This window comes from Convolutriloba macropyga, chromosome 9 (genome assembly GCF_964194025.1).
Source record: "Convolutriloba macropyga chromosome 9, txConMacr16.3, whole genome shotgun sequence".
Lineage (NCBI taxonomy): Eukaryota > Metazoa > Xenacoelomorpha > Acoela > Convolutidae > Convolutriloba > Convolutriloba macropyga.
The window spans coordinates 9,412,295-9,435,534 of record NC_134476.1 but is presented as its reverse complement, the minus strand read 5'-3'; the positions used below and the strand labels follow the sequence as shown (position 1 = coordinate 9,435,534).

Below are 23,240 nucleotides of genomic sequence, written 5' to 3'. Positions count from 1 at the left end.
TATGGCGCTCGTATAAGTAATGAAAACGCACTTTACCTCCCCCCTTTGCCTTGATTGTCTTGCCCTTGATTGTCTTTGCCTTGCCCTAATTGTCTGATCATTAACGCACACCTTGACTTGGGAAGGGTTTTTCCATTTTTAAAAAAAAGTGATTTAAAATTTTTAGCTTCAATTGAATAGGCGGATCTTTTCATGACAATCTATACAGAACGGCTTTAGTGATCTTGCTAATTTTTGTTTTCTTAAAAAACGCTGCGCTGGCAAAATCTTATTGAATTGAAATCGGTCTGAACCTTAAGTTATTTTTTCGTGTGCTTGTTTTTTTTCAATATGCAATTTTTCATTTATCTAATGCGAAATGGTTGATTTGGAAACAAATTTGATTTGAAATTTTTAGCTTCAATTTAATAGGCGGATTTTTTCATGACCCCCTACAAAGACCTACCGGTATGAACAAGAAACATTGCTCTAGAAAGTGATAGTTATTGAACCTATCGTTTTTTCTTGCTACAGTAAACTTAGTTAGATTAATTAAATACTTTTGATTTTTACGTTAAAACTAATATGCAGCTTATAACAGAGGCTTATTTTGTTATTTTGCTTTTTAAAAATGCACAGATACTATAGTGCGTTTTGCTTTAATATGAAAGTGTTCAAATTTAATACTCAACGCAGCTCGGTTTTAAATGTTTGTCATTAATCAAATTTTATTATATGGTTTTAAAGATTTATAAACAAGGTTTGATTGTTTTAAAATGGCGTTTTTCTGTCCTACAAAACATGGAAAATCACGACCCTCTGCAGGAAACGGTATGTTCAAATACTGAAAACTGTTAAAATTATTTTTTTCAAAAATATATATTTGTAAAATTGTTTTCAAATAACTAATTTCAAATTTCAAATTTCAAATATCAAATTTTCAAATTTCAAATAATTTTCACGCAGTCCTATTCCTTCGAACCCAATTTCACCAATTTTTTTGAGCCAATATTCTTAAACGAGTCCTAACTTTATCTTTCCTTTTGATTGTTTGATCAATCATTATTATTTATAAATATTTTTTAGAATTGGGTCTTGTTGGGTTATGGACTTTCGCAAGCGGAATAAAAAGCGTTTTTAACTAAGTAAAAGAATCAATTTCTCAAAAATGAGAGAATAACAAAATGATATTTTACAGTAGAATTTAGAGATTTACAGGAGAGATCTGATTATTAGATCAAGATGGTGATTTGAATTTGGGGATGAGAAAGGACTCAAAAATCAGCTCTCTATATATACCCATTATCAGTGTGAAAAAGTCAAGATACAAAACTAATCTTAGCACATTGATTTATAGTGGGGGTCGCAAAGGTTACCCAATATGGTTTGCTTCTGCAAATCAGTCGCTAAGGGAACCATAAATGGAATGCATTTGCACTTTTATAAGAATTCATTCACACTTCCGGAGATATCATCATCATTTAATACATGCTGGGAAGATTTTACATCAATTAATCTAACTCTAATAATAGTTATCTAGATTCATCAATTTGAACCGAATATTGATTCTAAGCACCATTTCTTGACGATTCATTTATATAATTTCTTTGATCGAAGTCATATTGCTTGTCTTTCTAATCTGGTAAGTCAAACTTTCATTCTAATTCTCACTAAGTTTAAGACTATAGTTTGATCGATATTCTAACAGGTCTAATTTTTTACGTTTTTATTTCTCACCAGCTCTGATAAAACTCCACCAATCATCTTTATACTTTGCACGTTTACAAAAAATTTTTTAAAAAAATTCAAAATGTTAAAAAATATCTAATTAAAATTTAAATAAATATTAGGACTTGGTAACTAAAGTAACCTATTGTCCGTCTTGTCACGAATGAAATGGAACTTTGTCTCGATGTGCTTGCTCCTCTTATGCATGACTGGGTTTTGGCAAAGTCTGATACAACTTTGGTTGTCCTCTCCAATTGCTATTGGACGTTTCTGGTGGATGCCAAAATCCTCTAGAAGTTGTTTCAGGTAGAGTGCTTCCTGAACTGCTGCTGCCATGCCCTGATATTCTGCTTCTGATGAAGAAAGAGCAACTGTGGCCTGCTTCTTGACAACCCAGCTGAGTGCTGCGCCACGTCCGTTGAGCTTGAAGTAATAGCCCGTTGTTGATTTTCTGTCGTTCACGTCTGCAGACCAGTCTGCATCACTTTCCCCCACTAAATCATAACTAGCCTCTTTTGTGTAAGTAAGTTTTAAACTTTTTGAACCTTGAAGATAACGCAGAAGTCGTTTTCCGCACATCCAGTGTTGATTGGTAGGTGCATTCATGTGTCTGGACAAAATGTTGACTGTGAACATGATGTCTGGCCTCGTCTGTTTGGCCAGATAGAGAAGTGATCCAACCAAGCTTCTGTAGATCCTCTGGTCCACTTCTTCGTCTCCGTTCTGTGCTGTCTGAAGTTTCAAATTCAAATCAGCTAGAGTTCTTGAGGGTTTACATTGATCTATTTGAGACCGCTCAAGCATTGTTTCTATGTAGCGTTCTTGGTCGACTGTGATTTTGCCCTCTTCTCTTCTGATTCTTAGACCCAGAAACCAGTGTAGTCTCCCTCTGTCTTCCATGTGAAAGGTTGCTTTTAGTGCCTTCTTGACATCAGAGACCACTGTCATACTTCTTGATGCTACTATGATGTCGTCAACCCAGAACAAGATGAAGGTGTGATCCTCTGCCTCTGATCTTGCAAACAAGGTGGTCGTTCCTGCTTCTGGTGAACCCGTGTCTCAGTAGGAAGTTTGCCAGCTCTTTGTACCAGTTGTTAGCAGCCTGTTTCAAACCATAAATTGATTTATTTAGTCGACATACTAACTTCTCCCCATCTGACACGCGTTTTACAAACTCCTGTGGCTGTTCCAGATACACTTCTTCCTCGATTGGTGAGTACAGGAAAGCAGTCTTGGCATCAAATTGGTGCATCACATGGCCCTGCTTCGCAGATAGCTGAAATAGAATCCTGAACGTCTCCGGCTTACAGGTAGGCGCAAAAGTCTCAAAGTAGTCCAGTCCTTCCACTTGTTTGAAGCCTTTCGCCAAATAGCGCGCTTTGTATTTTTCCACTTGACCACTGGGTCCCAATTTCACTTTGTAGACCCATTTGCCCGGTATGACGTCCCTGTCTGTGGGTAGTCTCACTAGGTTCCAAGTCTCGTTGTCTTGGAGTGCCTTGACCTCGTCCTTCATTGCCCGGTGCCACTGGTCCCAATCGTTACCTTGCATGGCTTCGTAGACTGTTTTGGGTGCCACATAGTCGCCCTCAGTCACAGCGAGATGAGTCCTGACTTCTCCAAAAAATTGCGGAACATTCCTTGCTTGTGTCCCTCGTCTGGGCACTGCTCTGTCCGCGTGTTCCAGTGCATCTTCATTGAAGCCAACTGTCTCTAACTGTGAGAAGTCTTCTGTGTCACTGTCTTCCAGTGACTCTGAGTCTCTGTGACTCCCTCTTGTTGCAGTAGATCCTTCATCTAGTGCTGTTTCTCCAACATCCGAGGCCTCTTGTCTCAGTGTTGTTTCTTGAGTATTCACGCTCCCTGCGTCATGCCACTCCTCCTTTATTGCAGTAGATGTGTCCTGTCGTTCTCTGTTGTCATCGTCTTCATGACCATCATCTGGGTGCCAGATTCCCAGTTCCGACCCATCATCTAGTAGGTCAGCCGTTTCTTTGTTGTCAGGGATTGAGCCCACTTCAGACTCCTTGATGATCACATCTCGAACTGCCATCACCTTGCGTGTGTTGGGTATGTACACCAGGTATCCGTTTTCTCCTTCAGTGTAACCCAAAAATTTTCCTTCCAGTGCCGTGGGTTCAAGTTTGCTGACTTCTCTGTCCCTCTTCCTCAAGAAGACTGTGCAACCAAAAATAGATAATTTACTAATTGGAAGCTTAGGTTTTATACCTCTCATCAGCTCTGCTGGGCATTTTTCTTCTCCTCGTCTCTCAACCAAGTTTCTGATCCTTGCTGCGTAAAGAATTGCTGCTCCCCACATCATCTTGTGAAGTCCTGAGTCAATGAGCAAAAATCTTGCAATCTCCAGCAGTGTCCTGTTGCACCTCTCAGCTAACCCATTCTGTTGTGGCGTCTCTGGTATGGTCTTTTCCTGTAGAATGCCTTCACCTAAGCAGTACGTCTTGAACTGCTCTGAGAGAAACTCCTTCGCATTGTCTTGTCTCAGCTTCTTGGGCGTCCCCACACTGAGAACAAATTTCTTCAGGCTGGCCAGTACTTCACTCTTTGCCTTAAGCAAGTCCACAGACACAAACTTCGTGTACTGGTCTGCAAACACAATGCAGAACAGGAACCCTGACAGTGACTCTACTCTGAAAGGTCCCATCACGTCTGTGAACACCCTCTCCAGCTTCTCTTCTGCTTGGGTCTCTGCCACTCTTGGTACTGGAGTCGTTGTGATCTTGGCCAAAGCACACACATTGCATACATCATCGAGTTCCCCCACTGTCTCTGGTGCATTCCTGACCACATCCGCTTGATTCAAATGACCCAATCGTCTGTGTCACTTCCTTGGAACTCATCTTGAATTCTAGAACGCTGCAGGGTAAGTAAAACAAATTATTTTCTTGTGTTAGTTTTTACCCGAGTTCCCTTCTGGATTTTCATGCAGCTGTTTCCTCTCTCGAAAGTGAAGCTATGTCCCCACTCCGTGCATCTTGAGACTGATAGGAGGTTTGAAGAGTAGTCCGGCACACACAGAACTTTTTTGAGTTCGCATTGGAATTCCCCTTTGTTTGAGGGTATGCCGATCCTCACACAGCCTCTGCCCACCACTCTCGAAGCCTCTCCGTTGGGATTTCTGACCACTGATTGAATGGGCACAAAGTCCAGAAACGGATCGATGTTCTTCACTATGTGATCTGTACAACCACTGTCCACTAGCATGCCTGCTGTCTTCCACTGGGTAAGAGCTGCCCAGCATTCCTCGTCTGGTGTAGCCATTGTTGGACCCATTGCCACTGACTCATGTTTGCCTCCATCTCTTTGTCTCTTGCATGCCCTGTCTAGGTGACCTTTCTCGCCACACTTGCTGCATTGTGCTGTCTCCTTCTTCCTGCAGTCCTTGGCAAATTGTCCAGGGATCCCACACACAAAGCAGTTTCCTTTCTTGGGTCCCTTCTTGAAGTCACGCTTCACTGCCAGTGCCACTGAACCACTTTGTCCCTTGTTTCTCTGCACCGTGCTCTCATGAAAATTCTGCAGCCTTTTCCGCAACTCTGTGAAGTTCGTTGCCGGGTTGAAGCTTTCCTGTATAACAAAACTTTCATACCTCATTGGCAGACCATTGAGGACCAAGGCGTTGAAGAGGGTCTCTGAGACTGCTTCCCCTGCTTCTTGTAGCCTTGTGAGCAACTCCTGTCCTCTGATGAAGAAGCTGTCCAAATCCTCAGAATCCTCGAGCTGCTGTCGAGCAAGCTGTGCCACTAAAGTCACCACTGTCGGCGTCTCCACACTCTGAAATCTCTCTTGCAAAAGCTTCCAAGCCTTTGCTCCATCTCCAATGCCATCATCTCCTACACAATCATGTCTCATCAGCATGAGGGTTGTTGCATCTAAGGTCAGTGCCAGATGGCACCACACATTGTTCCGTTTCTCCCTGATGTCTGCAACTTCCTTCTCATATGCATCCTTCAGCACCTTGTGGTTCTTCTTCTCATCATTGGTTGCCCCATTGGCCAGTGGCGCAGGCTCATTGGGTTGCTCCTCTGTCCCCAGTAGTGATTTGTAGAGTCCCTTCGTCTGCATCATCGCCACAAATCTTGTGCTCCAGATTGGAAAGTCCTGTGCCTTTCCTGTGTAGGTCAGCAGCTTCACTGTCTGTTGATCTATTGAAGTTTGAGCAGGCAAAACAATTGTGATAAGAAAAGGTACTAAGCAGAAAAGGATTATGACTGTCAACAACAAATTGGTTTTGTTTTTGAAATCAATTTTATGACTTAGAAAAATTCTGGGCCCATAACCTGTTGGGTTATGGACTTTCGCAAGCGGAATAAAAAGCGTTTTTAACTAAGTAAAAGAATTAATTTCTCAAAAATGAGAGAATAACAAAATGATATTTTACAGTAGAATTTAGAGATTTACAGGAGAGATCTGATTATTAGATCAAGATGGTGATTTGAATTTGGGGATGAGAAAGGACTCAAAAATCAGCTCTCTATATATACCCATTATCAGTGTGAAAAAGTCAAGATACAAAACTAATCTTAGCACATTGATTTATAGTGGGGGTCGCAAAGGTTACCCAATATGGTTTGCTTCTGCAAATCAGTCGCTAAGGGAACCATAAATGGAATGCATTTGCACTTTTATAAGAATTCATTCACACTTCCGGAGATATCATCATCATTTAATACATGCTGGGAAGATTTTACATCAATTAATCTAACTCTAATAATAGTTATCTAGATTCATCAATTTGAACCGAATATTGATTCTAAGCACCATTTCTTGACGATTCATTTATATAATTTCTTTGATCGAAGTCATATTGCTTGTCTTTCTAATCTGGTAAGTCAAACTTTCTTTCTAATTCTCACTAAGTTTAAGACTATAGTTTGATCGATATTCTAACAGGTCTCATTTTTTACGTTTTTATTTCTCACCAGCTCTGATAAAACTCCACCAATCATCTTTATACTTTGCACGTTTACAAAAAATTTTTTAAAAAAATTCAAAATGTTAAAAAATATCTAATTAAAATTTAAATAAATATTAGGACTTGGTAACTAAAGTAACCTATTTATTAAATAATAAATTTTTTGTAACAATTTGACAGCTCTTTGAAATTTGGCAAAGTTTATGTCAAGCAATGATTAAATTCTTCATGTACATGAGCAACCCTTGATTTCAAATGGTATTTTGTTTAGATGCACCGATGACCCCGCAGTTCCCAAGAAACACCACACCAGGTAAACAAAATTTAAGAAAGTACTGCGATTATGTCGGACCAGATTAAAGAACCAAGAGTTCCTGCTTGACATTCAATAAATTAAAAAATATTTTGATGTTTTTTTTTGCGTACCTAGCAACTATTGTCTGTATTATTGCGCGTGGACAATTCGTGAAATTTGATTGCTTTTTAAAAATGACCTTTAAAAAATTGGTAAAGTTTTTGTGAGCATTTTCTCAATCCAAATGAGCGATTTTTTATTTACATTGTTTCGTGCTAAACAAAACCACATAGTTTGTAGCGTGGGATCATATGGTAAAGGGTGGGTTGCGAAACAGAAAAAGATGCAAAAAATAAGCCAGATTATTTCAAACCCTCATTTTGTTTCTAGGTCAGACTATGAGCACAGCCCAGAGAAGGAGTACAATGTCCAAGGAAAACTCGAAACACAAAAACAGTCACAACAAAAATCCCAACAGCAACAACAGTAACAACAACAACACCAATAACAACAACAATAATAGTAACAACAACACCAATAACAACAACAATAATAATGACAACAACACCAATAACAACAACAATAATAACAACAACAACCACAGTAACAACAGTGACAAGACAAACCCGATCAACAGTTCAACCAAAAACTCTATTGCCAACCCAGTTGTACAAGCTTCAAACGAAGCTCAAATGACTTCGAGTGCCGGACGTCTGGAAGCTTTGATGAGACGGGAGACGATGAGACGTCAGTTGATGGGGGAAGAACAGGTTCCAGTTGACTATGATTTGGGTTAGTTCTTCGAATCATTTCCTATTTAGGGCAGCTCTAAAATTTTCAGTAATAGTTTGCTCTTATAAAAAAACGGTCCATTCTAATAGTAGGAAAATTGTTGACATGTTCGATTTTAATTTGACAGAAACTACAATAGCTTTTACGTTTTTTTATTCAGTATTGTCGGTATGTTTGCTTTTCAAACGCAGGGAATCTTCATTTGGTATGTCGTTCTTTCAAACAATTTCCTCCAGGATGTACGCAAGAAATTCCTGTGAATAAAAGTTTCAACAATTTTTGACTATTTCATATACAAACTCAAAGTATGAATTGAAAATATTGATGATTTCCTACATTTAAAACCGAAGAAACTGGAACAACCAAACATAATGAAAATATCTCTCGAGCTAAATTTTGCATTGTTATTGTCGCTGGAGTTCGCTGCCGAAAATAGCGACAAAGGATTTGCAATTTGGTCGGCGATTTTCGCATTGCCGCCGATTACGACAATTTTGCTAAAACACGGAAAACCAACGAAATGAACCAATTAGATTTGAGAACGCACAAATGTTATTGCGAGAATGACATTTTCGGTAAAATTTTTTTTTGGTTGTGATAGATTCATATCAAGTCCCATAGGCCACTGAGGCATAGCCAAATGAGTTATTTTCATGTGTAAGCGAGTTAGAATCTTTTCCGCTAGCGCCCCCAGTAAATTAGGCACCCCCTTTCTTTTTGTTTATGTTTAAACATTATGTATGCATACGAGTAAATATTCATTTAGAAAACACTAATAAAGCGATTGAGAATAATTTACGTATAGTAAAAAGTCACTGCATATAATATAAAAATCAACCAAAAACTTTTTATTATTGCATTTTTAGTAATTAAGAGCTTTGTAAAGGTGTCTACAACTATAATTTTCTTGAATATGGAACATATATGGTTGTTGTTAAATTTTTGTTGGGAGGAAGGGCCTAAATTTTGGCAATGTAGGGTGAGGGGAGGGGGAGGGGGAGGGGGGGGGGGGAGGGGAGGGGGGAGGGGCACTAGCAGAAAAGCAGAAAAGATCCAATAGACAGATCATTGAGCGTCCCATTTATGTTTGCATACAAAAATGATCTGAAGCATTTACTTCTGCTACTTTTTCGGCTAATGTTCACGTCGGCTAAATTTTTGGACATCTTTTTTCCTTGTGGTGTTAACCAAGTATTCTTGTGAAACCAGATGTAGACTATATTTGATCTCATCACTTTTGCCACATTCACCAAAAGACTGTGTAATACAATAGGTTTGTTTCACAGTATCTGCGAACATTTAACCGCTTTTTACTGTAGATCTCACAACGTTTCAACGTTTCGGTTGCTCTCTATGAGACTCAAGTAACTAACAATAACCATGTTTATCTCCTTTTCTATAGTTGCGTCACCTTACCTTAGTTTTTCTAACGTCAATATTCTCTATACACCTGGTTATAAAAACAGTTATTCAAGTTTGCGGTGAAAGCGTTGCATCAGTTGGATTTTTGCTGAAATCAGCAAGATAATCGAATCAATTTCCGCACCCCAGAAACACCACTATCACAGCCATGTCTTTCGCCATCTTTTTAGCTGACTTTTGGCGTGTACGCATCTAAATGGTACATGATTCAGACAATTGAATTTACTGGGATTAATCATATTTAAAAAATCAGCTCTAAAATTGGCTCTTTTATGTTAAAATAGCTGAAAAATGTTACGCGTCAAGTTAATGTAAATTCGGCGACTCAATTTACTCTACTTTTGTAAGATAAAATTTTAGAAATAATGGTGAAAATTATGTGTGATTGACGTTAAACTAAACGCTAAACTTCATATAAAATAAAAGCTAAAAAAAAACTGTGTTTTTTTAACGCATTTCGCGTTGACGAGATATATTTTTAGCAGCTTTACAGCATGAAGATTCAAGTGCGTTCAAGAAGAGTTTTTAATTTTGCTAGGATTTTTCATTTCCTCATACCTGACATTACTAAGTTCACCAAAGTTTTCAGTTTGAGTTTTGTTTGAGAAGTAGAAAGACATACGTTTAGTTAGCATAAACGTAGCAATTACTATTAAATATCAGCACTGAAGATTTGAACTTTTATCTATCAGAAATTTATCCCAACTTTTATTGATTAGCTACGCTAGAAACAAGAATAAAAAGTTAAAAAGATAGAAACGAGAATGCTTGATTCAATATGAGGGCCTCTTCTTTTGTCGTCTGCTGAGCTGAAACAATCTATACCAATATTGATTTCTAAATTGAATTTTAGAATTTAAACCGATCAACATTTTATGTTGATTTGTTTCTCGGTTGTTTTGCGTTTTTTTATACGGTTACTATATTCCTAATATTATATATGCCAAAAAATCTTTTTTTGTGCAAAATTACAGTCCTATACAATACAAATCATTGAATAACTTCAATTGTAATGGAGATTTTCAATGAACCAAATTGTACGGAAAGTGAACTCGTTCAAAATTGAAGATCACTTTTTAGTCTATTGATATAAATATCTTGGTTGTAAAAAAAAATGCTGATGGTCTAAACAAATAGTTACAGCGCTAGATATAAGCAAGAAATGGTGCTGGAGATAACTATATACTTACTTATAACTATATACTGATATAACAAATGGTAAAAGTGAGACAGTCATTAAAACCACGACGCAATTCAAAATACTCAAATTGAAACTCACCTGAAAAAAAATTGTTCTCAATGAAATTACGCTTTTGCGTTTGTTTTTTTTTTGCTCTCTAATTTAATTGCCTTTCGATCTTGCGAAATGCAAAAACTGTTTTGAAAGACTTAAAAAAACAGAAACTACTTATTTCTTACCTTTTTAGTTCTGATTTAAAATCTCATGAAATCATATAGGTTCCTATCTCTGACCGGGTGAATTTACCGGCATCGGAGGGGGGGGGGGGGGGGGGGGGGGAGGGGGTAGGAGCTGGTAGAAAAATATAATGCATGTTTTTAGTTGTCACTCAAACATTTAAACCCGGCAAAAAGGAGGAACTTCTGGCCTTCAAAAATGACCAGCTGAAAGAAATAAAAAGACTAGGCGACTGGATCTACGTTGTAAACGTCAGAACTCGGATAGAAGGATACATTCCGGCTTCGTACTGCTCACGTGTAAAAACGGACCAACTTGATTGGTCACCGAGCAGGCACTCGAAATCTGATTGGCTGGCGACAAGACGAGAGCGCCCGAAGAGTCAAGAAGTTGAAAGTTCGGGTGAAAATCGTCATCAGGAAGCGGGCAATTACTTTGACCCGATGTCGGACTTGGGTTCTCAGCAGAATCTAGAAGGTCAAAGGGTGTTCACAATTTCTGATTCTGAGCCATTTGCGAGAGAGAACAAAGGACTTCTAGTGGTGATGTTTGATTTCGAGGGTAAGTCGGATCTTGTCCGTTGCCCCCCCAACCCCCCCCCCTCCCCTGTACGTTTTGCTCTCCCAGTTACGGAGCACGTGCTATTGCAATGTAAATCATTATGTAAAAAATATGATACATGCGTCTGGGGGGTGCAAATATTATGCACCCAATAGGCTGGGGGAGGGACCAACGACGGAAAAGTTCCGGTAAGTCTTATTCCACTGGTATGAATTAAAAAAAGGAGCTTTAAAAGTTGAATGCTTTGTGCCATATGTGTTTATATCTGTTGACAGTGATCTTTAAACTAATGGCACGTTTTCTGTGACTCTTGGCTCATTTATGGCTCATAACGCACTGGAACGGGAAGGGAGGGGAGGGGAGGGGAGGGGAGGGGAGGGGAGGGGAGGGCTCGGGATAGAAAAATACAGGAACTTATCCAATTTTTATTAATTTTAAAAGACCAGTAGAGTTATTCCAAAAGCAATTTCATGAAAATGGCACTGATAACTCGATTAGAGCAGAAAACGCGTCCTGAAAACTTAATCGAGACTAACAAATCAATCTTCTAAAACTTTTAACACGATGCAATCAGAAAAAAATTGTTCTCAGCTATACGTGTTTAGCTCAAATCTATTCTATTTTGGAACCCCCAGTGCATTTGACGTACCCCAATTAGAAATTATGTTATATTATAGAGCACGTTTATATTAAAAAATATGACACTTGTGCTGGGGGGGGGGGGGGTAAAAGCTATATACTCACTGAGTTTGCGGGGGGATCAAAGAGGTACTGATGTTAAGACCTCGATTTATGTTACCTTCTATTGGGAAAAATTCCATTGTGGAAATATTCAATTGGGGAAGGCCTTTATTGCACAAAACTACACAGCCGAGCTTCCTATTTTAAGTCGAGGAAAAGTTTTTCATCGTAATTTTGGGCCAAGAATGATCTTTCCATCGATTTTGTGGTAAAGCCTGATCTTTACATGATTCGAGAAAGGGCAGTTTAATAGTCTATTAGTCCCACCAATGAAGATCGCCATTTGGGCATGGTCTTTTCATGGGTCGAGCAAAAGTCTTTTCATAAGTCCCCTGCTATAAAAATTAGGAATTTTTCTGCGTCTGTTCATACTGAAGCAGCAAAAAAGCAAGACTAAACAATTTAAAAGACAGCTGAAAAAATTTTTTCCCAAGATAAACTGGTTATCTCAGCTGGGCTACATCGCCACAATACTTGATAGAATGAAGCTTGGTAGCCTAATTGTAATGTTTTTCTTCCCATTAGCTATGGTGACCATGTGGCCTTATCAGTTATCATCCATTCCAAAATTATGAATAATCAGTTTTGTTTAAAAACAATGCAGTTTTTTGATTGATTAGATTTTTGATTGATTGATATAAAAAGTGCAAAAAAAAATATAAAAAGCCATACTCATGATATTGCTCAGTTCATAATATGGCAATAGCTTGACCCAATTCTTGTATTTCATTATTTTGAGTCGAGCAGAAGATAAGGGCTGAGTTAACGTCGAGAGTGGTTAATTTGAATCGAGCAAACGTCGAACAGGAAAATTTGGGCCAAACTAAGGTCAAGCTGTTTTCTAAAATCCAGCTAAAGTCATAACATAGGCCATCTGGGTTTTTCTATGCCATCACGTGCTCTAGATTTATCGACAACTTTCTGAATAGACCATCTTTATAAACAAATTCTGTAAACAACTTTCTGCAACTCTAGGACCCATCTTAAAACCCCTTCCTTTTTTGTCTTCGAAATTAAATTTTGGGGTGGATGTGTGAAGGGAGATTATCCAGACTATCGATTTGAGGCCGAGGAAGGTCGTCAAAACCGGTTGGATCCAAACTTTACAGCCCACCCTCAGCCCCCCTCCTCCCTGTCGCCTTTCAGGTCATCGAAACATACGATTCATGGAGCGGTTTGCTTGTTGAATCGTTATCGCGTTTTGACCATGAAAGAAAACCTAAGAGCTAAAGATCTGGTCCAGTCTGAAGCAAGCCACGATAACAATTCATGCCCCCTACTCAATGTTCCTTGAATATCATTGAAAAAGTGCTAGTTTCTATGTCTCCGTCAAAAGTTACTCACAGGAACAAACAACTAGCAGTTCAGTAGAAAATGTTATGTCTGACACCTCAATTGGTTTAACACAGCAGATAAGCGAACTGACAATAAACAACGACATATCTCACTTCCTGATTCCAGTTGGAGCTATCCTTTTTTATCCCGACGGAAAAGATAACCTATATAAAGTCTCCATCTTGGAGCACGACTTGGTCAGGTCCAAGGTGAGGTACTCGCATTGGGGTCCAAACAACGATGAATGGGTGTGCTCGAAATCAATTTGGGCGTATTCACAATTAACTCAACTTTTGTCAACAGTGAAAAAGATACCGAAAGATCTATCTGCCCGCATAGACGAGTTGGTTAAATCTGCAACACTGGGCAGTGGCCCATCAGGCCCCAGTGACAATCCAAGCAAATTATAAGATTTGAAAACTATTTGCAATAAAAATTTTCCAACGATCCGCTATATCACCGTGAAGTTTCGCATTCCATGGTCCGGGATTATTACGTCAATCATAGAGGACTGCATCTCAAATCCTGACTGTGTTGATAACTGGAAGAAGTTTTTCGCAGTTAGCAAATGTGTTTTGCGTGCTTCCAACAGAGGTGATAAAAAATAAACAACAGCAGGAAAACTCAACGATGAATAGATTTGAGCGATGAGATCGGATGACTATGCTGCCCTTTGGTACGAAGCGGCTTCAATGAAGCAAGTAAAAAATAAAAGTAACAGCACAATGGAAGTGCTTGCCTCCCGAGCGAAAACACTTTGTCTTCAAGGACAGTTTGGTCGTTCGGCAAAAGTTTTATCATCTGAGGGAATAGCACCCGACAACAGAAAAACACTCATTGAACTCAACCACTGCATCCAGATGAAAACGAAATTCTTGAGCCGTTGGAAGACTATAGCTGCGAAGCTTATCAATTCGATGAGGGAAAAGCCTTTTTGCAGCTCCAATCTTTTTCGAATTTCACAGCAGCTGGGCCGTCCAAAATGTACCCAGAGCATCTTCTCCACGCAATCAATTGTTCAATTTCTGATCAATCCAAACGGGCAATGAATTCCCTAACCAAATTAGTTAACTTGGCCAGCAGGGGCCAGCTCCCAAGTTTTGTGGCTCCAGCTTTTTGTACTTCTACATTAACAGCATTGATTAAAAAGAAAACCGGCATTAGACCTATTGCTGGGGGTGAAGTTATTCGGCGCCTTGTTGCCAAGTTCATTGCAAAAGAAGCAGCCATCGAGGCGGTTGATTTGTTTGGTTCAAAGCAGTTGGGAGTTGCTGTCAAGGGAGGTTCCGAGAGCATAGTGCATGCCACAAAAACAACCTTCGAAAGAATGAAGAGAGTAAAAATTGGGGGAATATTTCAAATTGATTTCAGAAACACATTTAATTCAATGAAGCGCAGTCATCTCCTGGGCTCAAAAAAAGTTTTGAAGCCTAGTATAATTTCATTTGCATCCTTTTACTACTCGAAACATAATGAGTCGTTCTTCAACAGCTCAACTTTTGACAGTCAGACAGGATTGCAACAAGGTGATCTGGCCTCCTATTGACGAAATCGAAAGCAAAACACCAAATCTCTTGCAACATTGCTGGTATCTTGATGACGGAATTATTGCAGGAACCGAGATCGAACTTTGTAAAGCGTTAGAGATTCTCTCAGAATCAGGAGAAAAATTTGGTTTCGAACTCAGGTAGTTTAAGTGCAAGCTACGGTCAATCGAAATTGACAAAAAATAGACAAAAATTGACAGTTCGATCAAGAGGAACTGTGTAGATGGAATTGAAATTCTAGGAGCTGCTATAGGATCTGATGCTTTTGTTTCCTCTTGTTTACTCAAACGCGTTAAAAAATTAGAGGAACTTCTAGACAATTTTGCATATGTAGACGATCCTCAATGTGCTCTTGGTATTTTGCCTTTTTGCCTTGGTGCTCTCAAAATGGTCTACTCTTTGCGATGCAATTCTCCTTCGGATGAATCAAGTAAAATCCTTCGAAAATTTGATTCGGTTCAGCAAGCAACCTTTGAAGGTATTCGTGGAGTTTTGATGTCAGACACCTCTTGGGACCAAGCATGCCTTCCAATCAATAAAACCGGTGTAGGAATAAGACGATTAGCAGATCAAGTTCAGGCTGCATACGTTGGATCTGTTTTTCACTCCTCTTTTCTTGTAGAAAAATTAACAGGCCAAAATCCAACTGAAGCCATCTCATTTGTTAAAGCAGTTGAAAAACTGAGCGAAATTGAGACAACATATCCCTCTCAAAGACAAGTTCAGGAGGAACTTGATAACTCAGCCTTTCACAACTTGTTAGGAAAACAAAGTTCCATAAGAGAAAAAGCCCGCTTACAATCTCTTTCTCTACCGCAGTCTGGTGCCTGGATATCAGCAGCCCCCATTCCAGCTCTGGGACTACACCTATCCTCCAATGAGTTCCGAGTTGCTCTCAAATATCGACTGGGTGTAAACTGACGAGAGAAAATGTTCTTTTTGTAAATCTGGGACTCTAGTTGTAATGGGCGAGCATGCGGTGTCATGCATGGTCGCGGTGATATGATCTCTCAACAGGATCGTATAGGAGACTAATTTATTTGAGCTTGCTCGGGAGCTCTTTTGTCGCCCATCTCTCAACAGAAAAGTTCACTACCCGACAATAACATAACTCCAGACCGGGCGATATCTTCTTACCTGTATGGAATGCCGGTCAACCAGCAGATTTAGACGTTACCGTCACTTCTCCCTTGCAGTCAAGCCTCATTATAAATGCGTCGGAGAAGAGTGGTTTCGCACTGTCAGCTGCTGAGGACAACAAGCACGAACAGTACGCCCAGAATTGTTGTTAAGTCGGAATTCAATTCATTCCTCTGGCTTTCGACACGTTTGGAGGATTTTCAGAGACAGTTCGTAAGACCCTCAAACGAATCGCTACTCTGGCTGATAACAGAAGTTTGCGGCCGGCGGGGTTGTCGTTAGCCTTCAGTAGGTTATCTCAATCAGTCTCTGTTACAGCAATTCGGGGTCTGCAATCATGCTCCTTGCAAGGGATGCGAGTTTATAGACACATATGAAACGGGAGCAGATCTTTGAACCCTTGTTGCAGAAGTTAAGAGGCGAGTCGGCCTTGAATAGTGTGTCATCCATGAGCGGGGACAATCTATAGTGATAAGTTTTTGACTCACCCAATGAGTGGGGATCCCAAATTTAATGAATTATCATACTAGTTGTACCACAGTGGCGGGTGAAATGTGATTGCCCAGAACAGGAAGTTTTACCTCAAACAATTTTTTCCAAAAAGGAAACTATTGTGATTGCATGGGTGATTGCATGGGTTGAACTGATAACAATGATCGTTTATGAACAAGGTTTTTCTAATTGTAAATCTCCTGGATTAAAAAAAAATTATGCCTTCTTATGCTCGAGCATGGTCTTTTCATTAGTTGAGTTGTAAGCCTAGCTTACTTTAGTCGAGGTTAGCTTTCTTTGAAAATTTCATTTAGCTTTGAACGAGAACGACCTGGCCTGTGAGAGAGGTGACATTGTGACCTTGTTGAACTCAGACGATCCTGACTGGTCCTGGGTGAGCAGAGGTCAAACTAACGGGCAAGATGGCATTATGGATTACTACGGCTCAGACGGCATACAATTACAGGGTTTTGTGCCCACGTGTTTTACAAGAACATATGAGGGTAAGTAAGTGGATTCGATAAACTACAAAAGTCGGATCTATTCTGTTTTGCCCTCCCCTCCCCCCCCCCCCCCCCCCCAGTGTTTTTATGCACCGATTACATCTTATGTGTGTGTTATGTTGGCGTTGTAGAAATTATATGCCCTTATCTATTCTGATTCAACTCCCCCCACCCCACAAACGAAATAGATTTGAAACGGAATACTTCCAAAAAATCATAGATAAAATTTCAAAGTTATTTTTGTTCCGACCCCTCTTGAGGGGGCAGGAACTATATACTCAAATGGGTTTTTTTTGTTCAGTCAATTTTGGCCGATCGATATATTCATCGTAGAGAGTTGAGACTGGTGTCATTAGAAAGCTTGTTCAGCGTAGAATATGGAATTAAAAAGATTTTTTTGATTTTCGTTTTTGACAGGGAGACATAGAGGTTTAAACTTTCGAGAAAATAGAGTGAATTCCGTTGATTTGATTCACCTTTTTTCGGAATTTTTGACTAAAATTTCGCCAATTTAGATAAAATTTAATAAAATTTTTCAAGAACATGTTGTTGATTTTACGTTTAGAGAAAAATATATTGTCGGCTATTTTCATTGAAATTTTTTTGGTCACAAATTCCGGCTAAATAATTCACAAAATTCAGACTTTTTCTTCAAAAACAGCACGAAATAAGTTTCTTTATTCCACTCTGATTAAATTTGCAGGAAGTGCACACCCAAAGACCACTAACACAATACTTTTAGACTGAAAAGGGTGCTAATTCCACTTCAAATTCCGTTGAGAGTGCTCTGTAAATAAAACTTTGCCGTTTTTTGCTGACTTTATTCGTTGATTATCAAAAACGCAGCATTTATTTTTGATTTTTTAACTAACAGAATATCTATATCTATGACATTCCAAAAGTTAAATATTCCTAATGGACAATCAACATTAGAATAACTAGTTCGGAACCAATCTTGGACCGTTACAATCCAAAAAATAATTCGGATTGTCGTCAGTCGGTTTTTTATAAAAAAAAATTCGATCTTTTTTATATTAATTAAATAACAGAACATTACAAATCAAAGCTCACTAGTGATAGGTCCTATTGGCTTCCTAATTAGCTCAAAAATATATTATCTAGTTGAAGGCTTGAAAGCTTATGGTCGTTTTGACATTTAAAAAATTTGATTTTTAAATAAAAAATGGCTTATTGAACTTTGCCTCCATTTTTCTCCTAATTTGGTCATTTTGTAGCTTTGTGTCAGCAATCAAAGGGTGTTCCTTTTTTCTGCTGAATTCAAATTAAGTCTTATTTGCGGTTTTACGCATTAAGTTACGGTGTTCTGGCTTTGATAATACTAGATTTCACTATTTTTTTTTTAATTTTTAGGTATTTGCCCATTTTTCATATTTCTAGTTTTGTCAAATTATCACGTTATTGTCAGTTCATATATCACAATTTTTGCGTTCAATATAAGGCACAGTTGATAATTTTTAAATCTTTAACGATATAGATTGTGTTTCTTTACCGCTTCGACAGTACTTTCTCGAAGAATTTAATTGAATTTTTTAATTTTGTCTTTAACTGTCGTTTTTACTTTATCTTTTTAGTCGTATTTAATTTCCGGCACAATGATCCGTTTTATTGCCTTTTCCTGGAAAAGTTGATGAGCCGATGTTTTGATATTAGAAGATAGATAATGGCTTGCATGACTTTGAAAAGAATTGTTTTCCAAAATGAAAAAAAAAAACATTTCATTTTCGCAATTTTGTTCCTTCTATTGTCTGTTTGTTACCTGGTCTCGTTAATTAAAGGTTAAAGATGGCTTATTTTTGTCAAAGGAAGTTGTCAAAAGAGATTGGTGTCACAAAATCTAATGTTTTTAAAGAATTCGTTATGATTTTACTGGCTTCGACACGGGTTTTTCGCAAAAAAAAGTCAGTTAATTTTTGATTTTTGTAATATTTGACGTTCATTTTGTAGACGTTAGACTTGTTCTGGATAATTGCAGGTCTCGAGGGCTTCCTTTGGAAGAGTAAACGAACCCATTCAATTTTTTCATTTTGTAATTAATGGCTTTCATGTCTTTGGAAATAAATTTTTTTCGATAGAAACAAGTATTATATAATCTTGTTTTTTTCTTTTTGGTCTAATTGTTACCTAGTTTCATTAATGAGAGGTCACATAATACATTTCAAGGGAAGGTGTGAAAAGGGATTGGTGTCATAAAATCTAATGATTTAAGAGAAATCGTTATGAATTTACTGGCTTCCACACGGGTTTTTCACAAAAAAAGTAAATGAATTTTTGATTTTTGTCATATTTGACATTCTTTTTGTAGACGTAAGACAATTTCTGGATAATTGCAGGTCTCAAGGGTCTCCTTTGGAGGAATGGATGAACCTATTCAAATTTTTCATTTTGTAATTATCGGCTTTTATGTCTTCGGAAATAAATTTTTTTCGAAATAAAATAAGTTATAATTAATTTTGCATTTTTTGTCTAATTGTTGCTTAATTTCATTAATGAGCAGCCACATAATACATTATCGGTGTTCGACGAAGGTGCAATTGAACATATGTTGGGGGCCAAAGTATGGCGTTACGGCTTCCAAAGCATTTTCTGGCAAGTTTTATTTGGTATTTAGTTTGTTGTCTATTTGTTGTTCATTTTGTAACTGCATAAAAAAATGAATACCAAAAGTTTTTAATTCCCTTCCATAGAGGCATTGGTAGTTGTAAACCTATGGGATGTTTTAGTTGATTCCTAATGGTTTTCCTTACTTTGAAAATAACTGTTTTTTTAGAAAAACTTCAGCGAATTTTCTAACTTTAAAGTTTTTGTTATTTTTTGTCTAATTGTTACCAAGCTTTATTATGAACTGGTGAATAACCATTTTGTTCTGGTGAATTACAAGTTATTTTGTTTATTTTCAGTTTAATCTGACGCTATTTTGACTTTGTTATTAAGTTTTAATTTTTTTTAATGGTCATAAATTTTTTGATGTAATTAATGTTTGTTATTGTTTTTGTTTGATTTTGCCGTTCGTCTTCGCTTGCTTTCTTAATATCGGCATATCTCATCAATCTAATGCATCATTTTTTACTCCACTGAGTTATTTGCTTTGGAGGCTATCTTTTCGTTCATATACCAGTATTTTGAAAAATACTTGAATTTTTTGTTTTTCCATCTGTTCCTCATTTGGTAGACAATTATGCCAAAATTGTGGATGAACGGGGTTGGAACCTTATGTGCGATCGCACATTACCGGGCCGCCGTGTTTGATCTACTCTCATTGAGATCGCAAATTTTGCATAATTGTTACATAACTTTTACATAAATGTTGCATAATTCGTCAATGCAATAACAAGGAAGAGCACAATGATTACCAGGAAAATCTGAAAGTGTGATAAAATTTCTTTCACCTGAATTTTCATTCCACCCTTCAGATAGAAACATTGGTGAGAAGCGAGTGTCAAAAGAAAAGATGTCTAATCTCAAAGCAGAGCTTTTTTTACTGATTGAAGTTTCGGTTTTATACGATCATTGTATAATTAAGAAAAAATTTGGGCAATTAGAGTTCAGAGCCGATGGATTTGTGTCTAGGTTCCTAAAAATAATTATTTTTCTACATCCAAATGCTGCGTCGTCAGATTTCAGATTAAGCTATTATGTTTATTATTTTTGACACAAGAACACTCTGAAAACGAACACTTACCTAATTCTGTTTTTCTTTTAAAAATTTTGGTAAATGATATGGCCAAAAATTCGATAGTTGCATCAGCTACTCTGCAGTAAAGAACAATTTTGAACGAGTTTGCAAGTTGAAGCAATTTTGAACAAATGAAGAAAAATGGTAGCTTCATTTTTAGCTGTCAATTTGAGGTCTAAAAGTTATTCGGAACTATCATCCGATTTGAGATTTTGAGCTGCGATCTGATTTTAACAGTTATGAACAACTTACTTAAAGTAACCAAATAAAAAAATTAGTCAACATCGGTGAAAATTTTATCACAATTCAATCTGTCTAATACAATTATTTTATGGTAATACCACTACAATTTCCCGGCAGTCAACGTTTGAACTCTTATGGGGTTCAGTTATCCAAAAATTATTTAAAAATCAAAAATGCAAATTATGCAGTTTGTATATTTGAAGTGATTTGGCTACTTCAAATATTTATAGAGATTCTACAGAAATTTGTGAATTCAGCGTGCTCATTTAGACAAACTAAAATTACTTTTGAGAATTATCGAAACCACTATCGCTCCCTTATTTTAAATAAAAGATTCGCTTAACGCGTTTGCCTTAATGTGGAGGATAAGGTGTTATTATGATTACTCTATGTGATTGAATCTTGAATTACTTCAAAAAGATACCAATATAATGAAGTTCTGCCGTTAATTTCTTTGCGTTAATTAGCTCAAAATAAACAGTATATTTTTTAATGACGTTTTTTGTAAAATAAACAAATTCAATTTAAAGTTTAGCCCACAGCAAGTGATTTAGCACTGTTTTCCCGCTCAAAGTTTTTCTCTCAGAACTCTTGATTCGAATTGCAGAAATTTATATTTAGAAGTTTAGATGCCAAGTTTATCGCGGCACTTTGTTACAAGATGTGTGGATCAATAACATACGTTTCGATATTCATTCCAAACAAAACAATTTTTAAGCTCACCAGCTACAATTTTCGAAGATAAACTCAATCTAACAGAATTAACGTGATTTAAAAGTTACTCATCCATTCATTACGTCGCCAATCCTACAAATTCAGCAGAGTTTGCGTTTGCGAACTTGAGGGACGACATTTTGTCACCACTTCTCGCGTGAAAGAAATATGATTAAATTTCAAAACAAAGGGATAAGGAATAATCAATTGCGGATATCAGTGACAAATATTCTCAATTTTGAGTAAATTTGCAATGGTTTACCTCACTGTCACTGTGGTCCGCGAAAGCCTATAACGCCGAATCTTAAAACAAGGGGGAGCGGACAAAGCTGACATTAGCAAGCAGATTTGCTTGCTCAAAATGTAGGATTGGCGTCGTAATGTTATTCTTGCACACTTCTGGCAACTAAGAAGTGGATTCTTTTCAATGTGAGAAGTTTTTATTATGGGTCACTGTTGAAGACCACTTAAGTACTCTTTACATCAATTTTTCTAGGATATAAGCCACTAAAAAACAACTAGGAGCTTTTATCTTTGAACTACTATGAAATGATATTTGAGCCAATCAGAATTGAAAGTATAATAGGCTCAGATATATACTTCTCCAATGAGATTTTATAAAATTTTTATACAGAAGTCATGGCGGCTTTGGAACAAGAAGAGAATATTCAATCACCCCGGATGCCTCCAAGAGATCTCTCAAGTCAACCAAATCAACAAAGTCAAAAACAACATCAAATTCAGCAACAACGACCCCCTACAAACCCTCAATTAGACAGGACACCAAATTTCACACAATATCAGCCCAGTTTTAACCCCAAATCGATTCGAACAAACCCACGCGTTTTTCAGAGTGACTCTAACATCGACCAACAACTTCGCGTTCAGACAAACTTTCAAACTGAAAACGCAACCCCAAAATTTAACCCAAAAGCCCGTCATATAAACCCGGTATCTCATCAAGCACAATTTGGTCAAGATGAAAATTCGTTCACACTGCCCCTTAATAAACCGGTTAACGAAAGCTTTGGTCAATATCAGCAAAGATTTCCATATATGGGAGGGACATTGGAATTTAACAGAAACCCGACAAAGCCTCCGGTTCCAAAACCCGACTACTTTTCAAACCCAAACGCCCCAAGAATGTCTTCATTTGCGAAGTCTTTTGTAGTCACAGAGCGGTATGATGCAATGAACCAAAACCAAATAACAGTAATACCAGGAGAAACTGTTTATGTTAACCCAAGTTATAACAACTTTCAAACGAAATGGGTTTTAGTTCAGTCACCCAGGCTTAATGCGCAAGGATATGTGCCCTCATCTGTATTGAATATTGGCCAGTAGATAAATTCATAATTGAAGCTGTTTATTTTCAATTTTTTGAAAAAAATAAATATAACAAAACGGCTCGTGCGAGTCTGAGCGTTGCACAAAATCTTCCAACATGCCTCTCAAGGTTGCTGAAACAATTTTAAACATATCTAAAAACACAATTCATTGCATATATTAAGAATATTTTCTAATTTTTTTTAAGATCCTCCTTTTGTGTCTGATGTATACGGCAGTTTTTTTACTAGTGATAAGAAAAAATGGTTTTCAGTAAAGTTTACCTTTCGGCAATTTCACTCTTTGGAGTTCTTTTTTTAAATAGAAATAGAAAATTTTAATTATTGACATGTGAACTGAAAAATAAATAAAATT

At 37.5% G+C, this 23,240-nt stretch overlaps 1 protein-coding gene across 1 annotated transcript; it reads left to right on the top strand.

Moving 5' to 3' along the window:
* Positions 1–600: 600 nt before the first annotated feature.
* LOC142346020 (uncharacterized) lies at positions 601–22,901 on the top strand. The gene is made up of 6 exons (XM_075398499.1): positions 601–810; positions 6,915–6,956; positions 7,329–7,730; positions 10,714–11,130; positions 16,700–16,888; positions 22,174–22,901. The coding sequence occupies exons 1-6, from the start codon at positions 756–758 to the stop codon at positions 22,881–22,883; spliced, it is 1,815 nt and encodes a 604-aa protein (XP_075254614.1). The 5' UTR covers positions 601–755; the 3' UTR covers positions 22,884–22,901.
* The last annotated feature ends 339 nt before the right edge of the window (positions 22,902–23,240 follow it).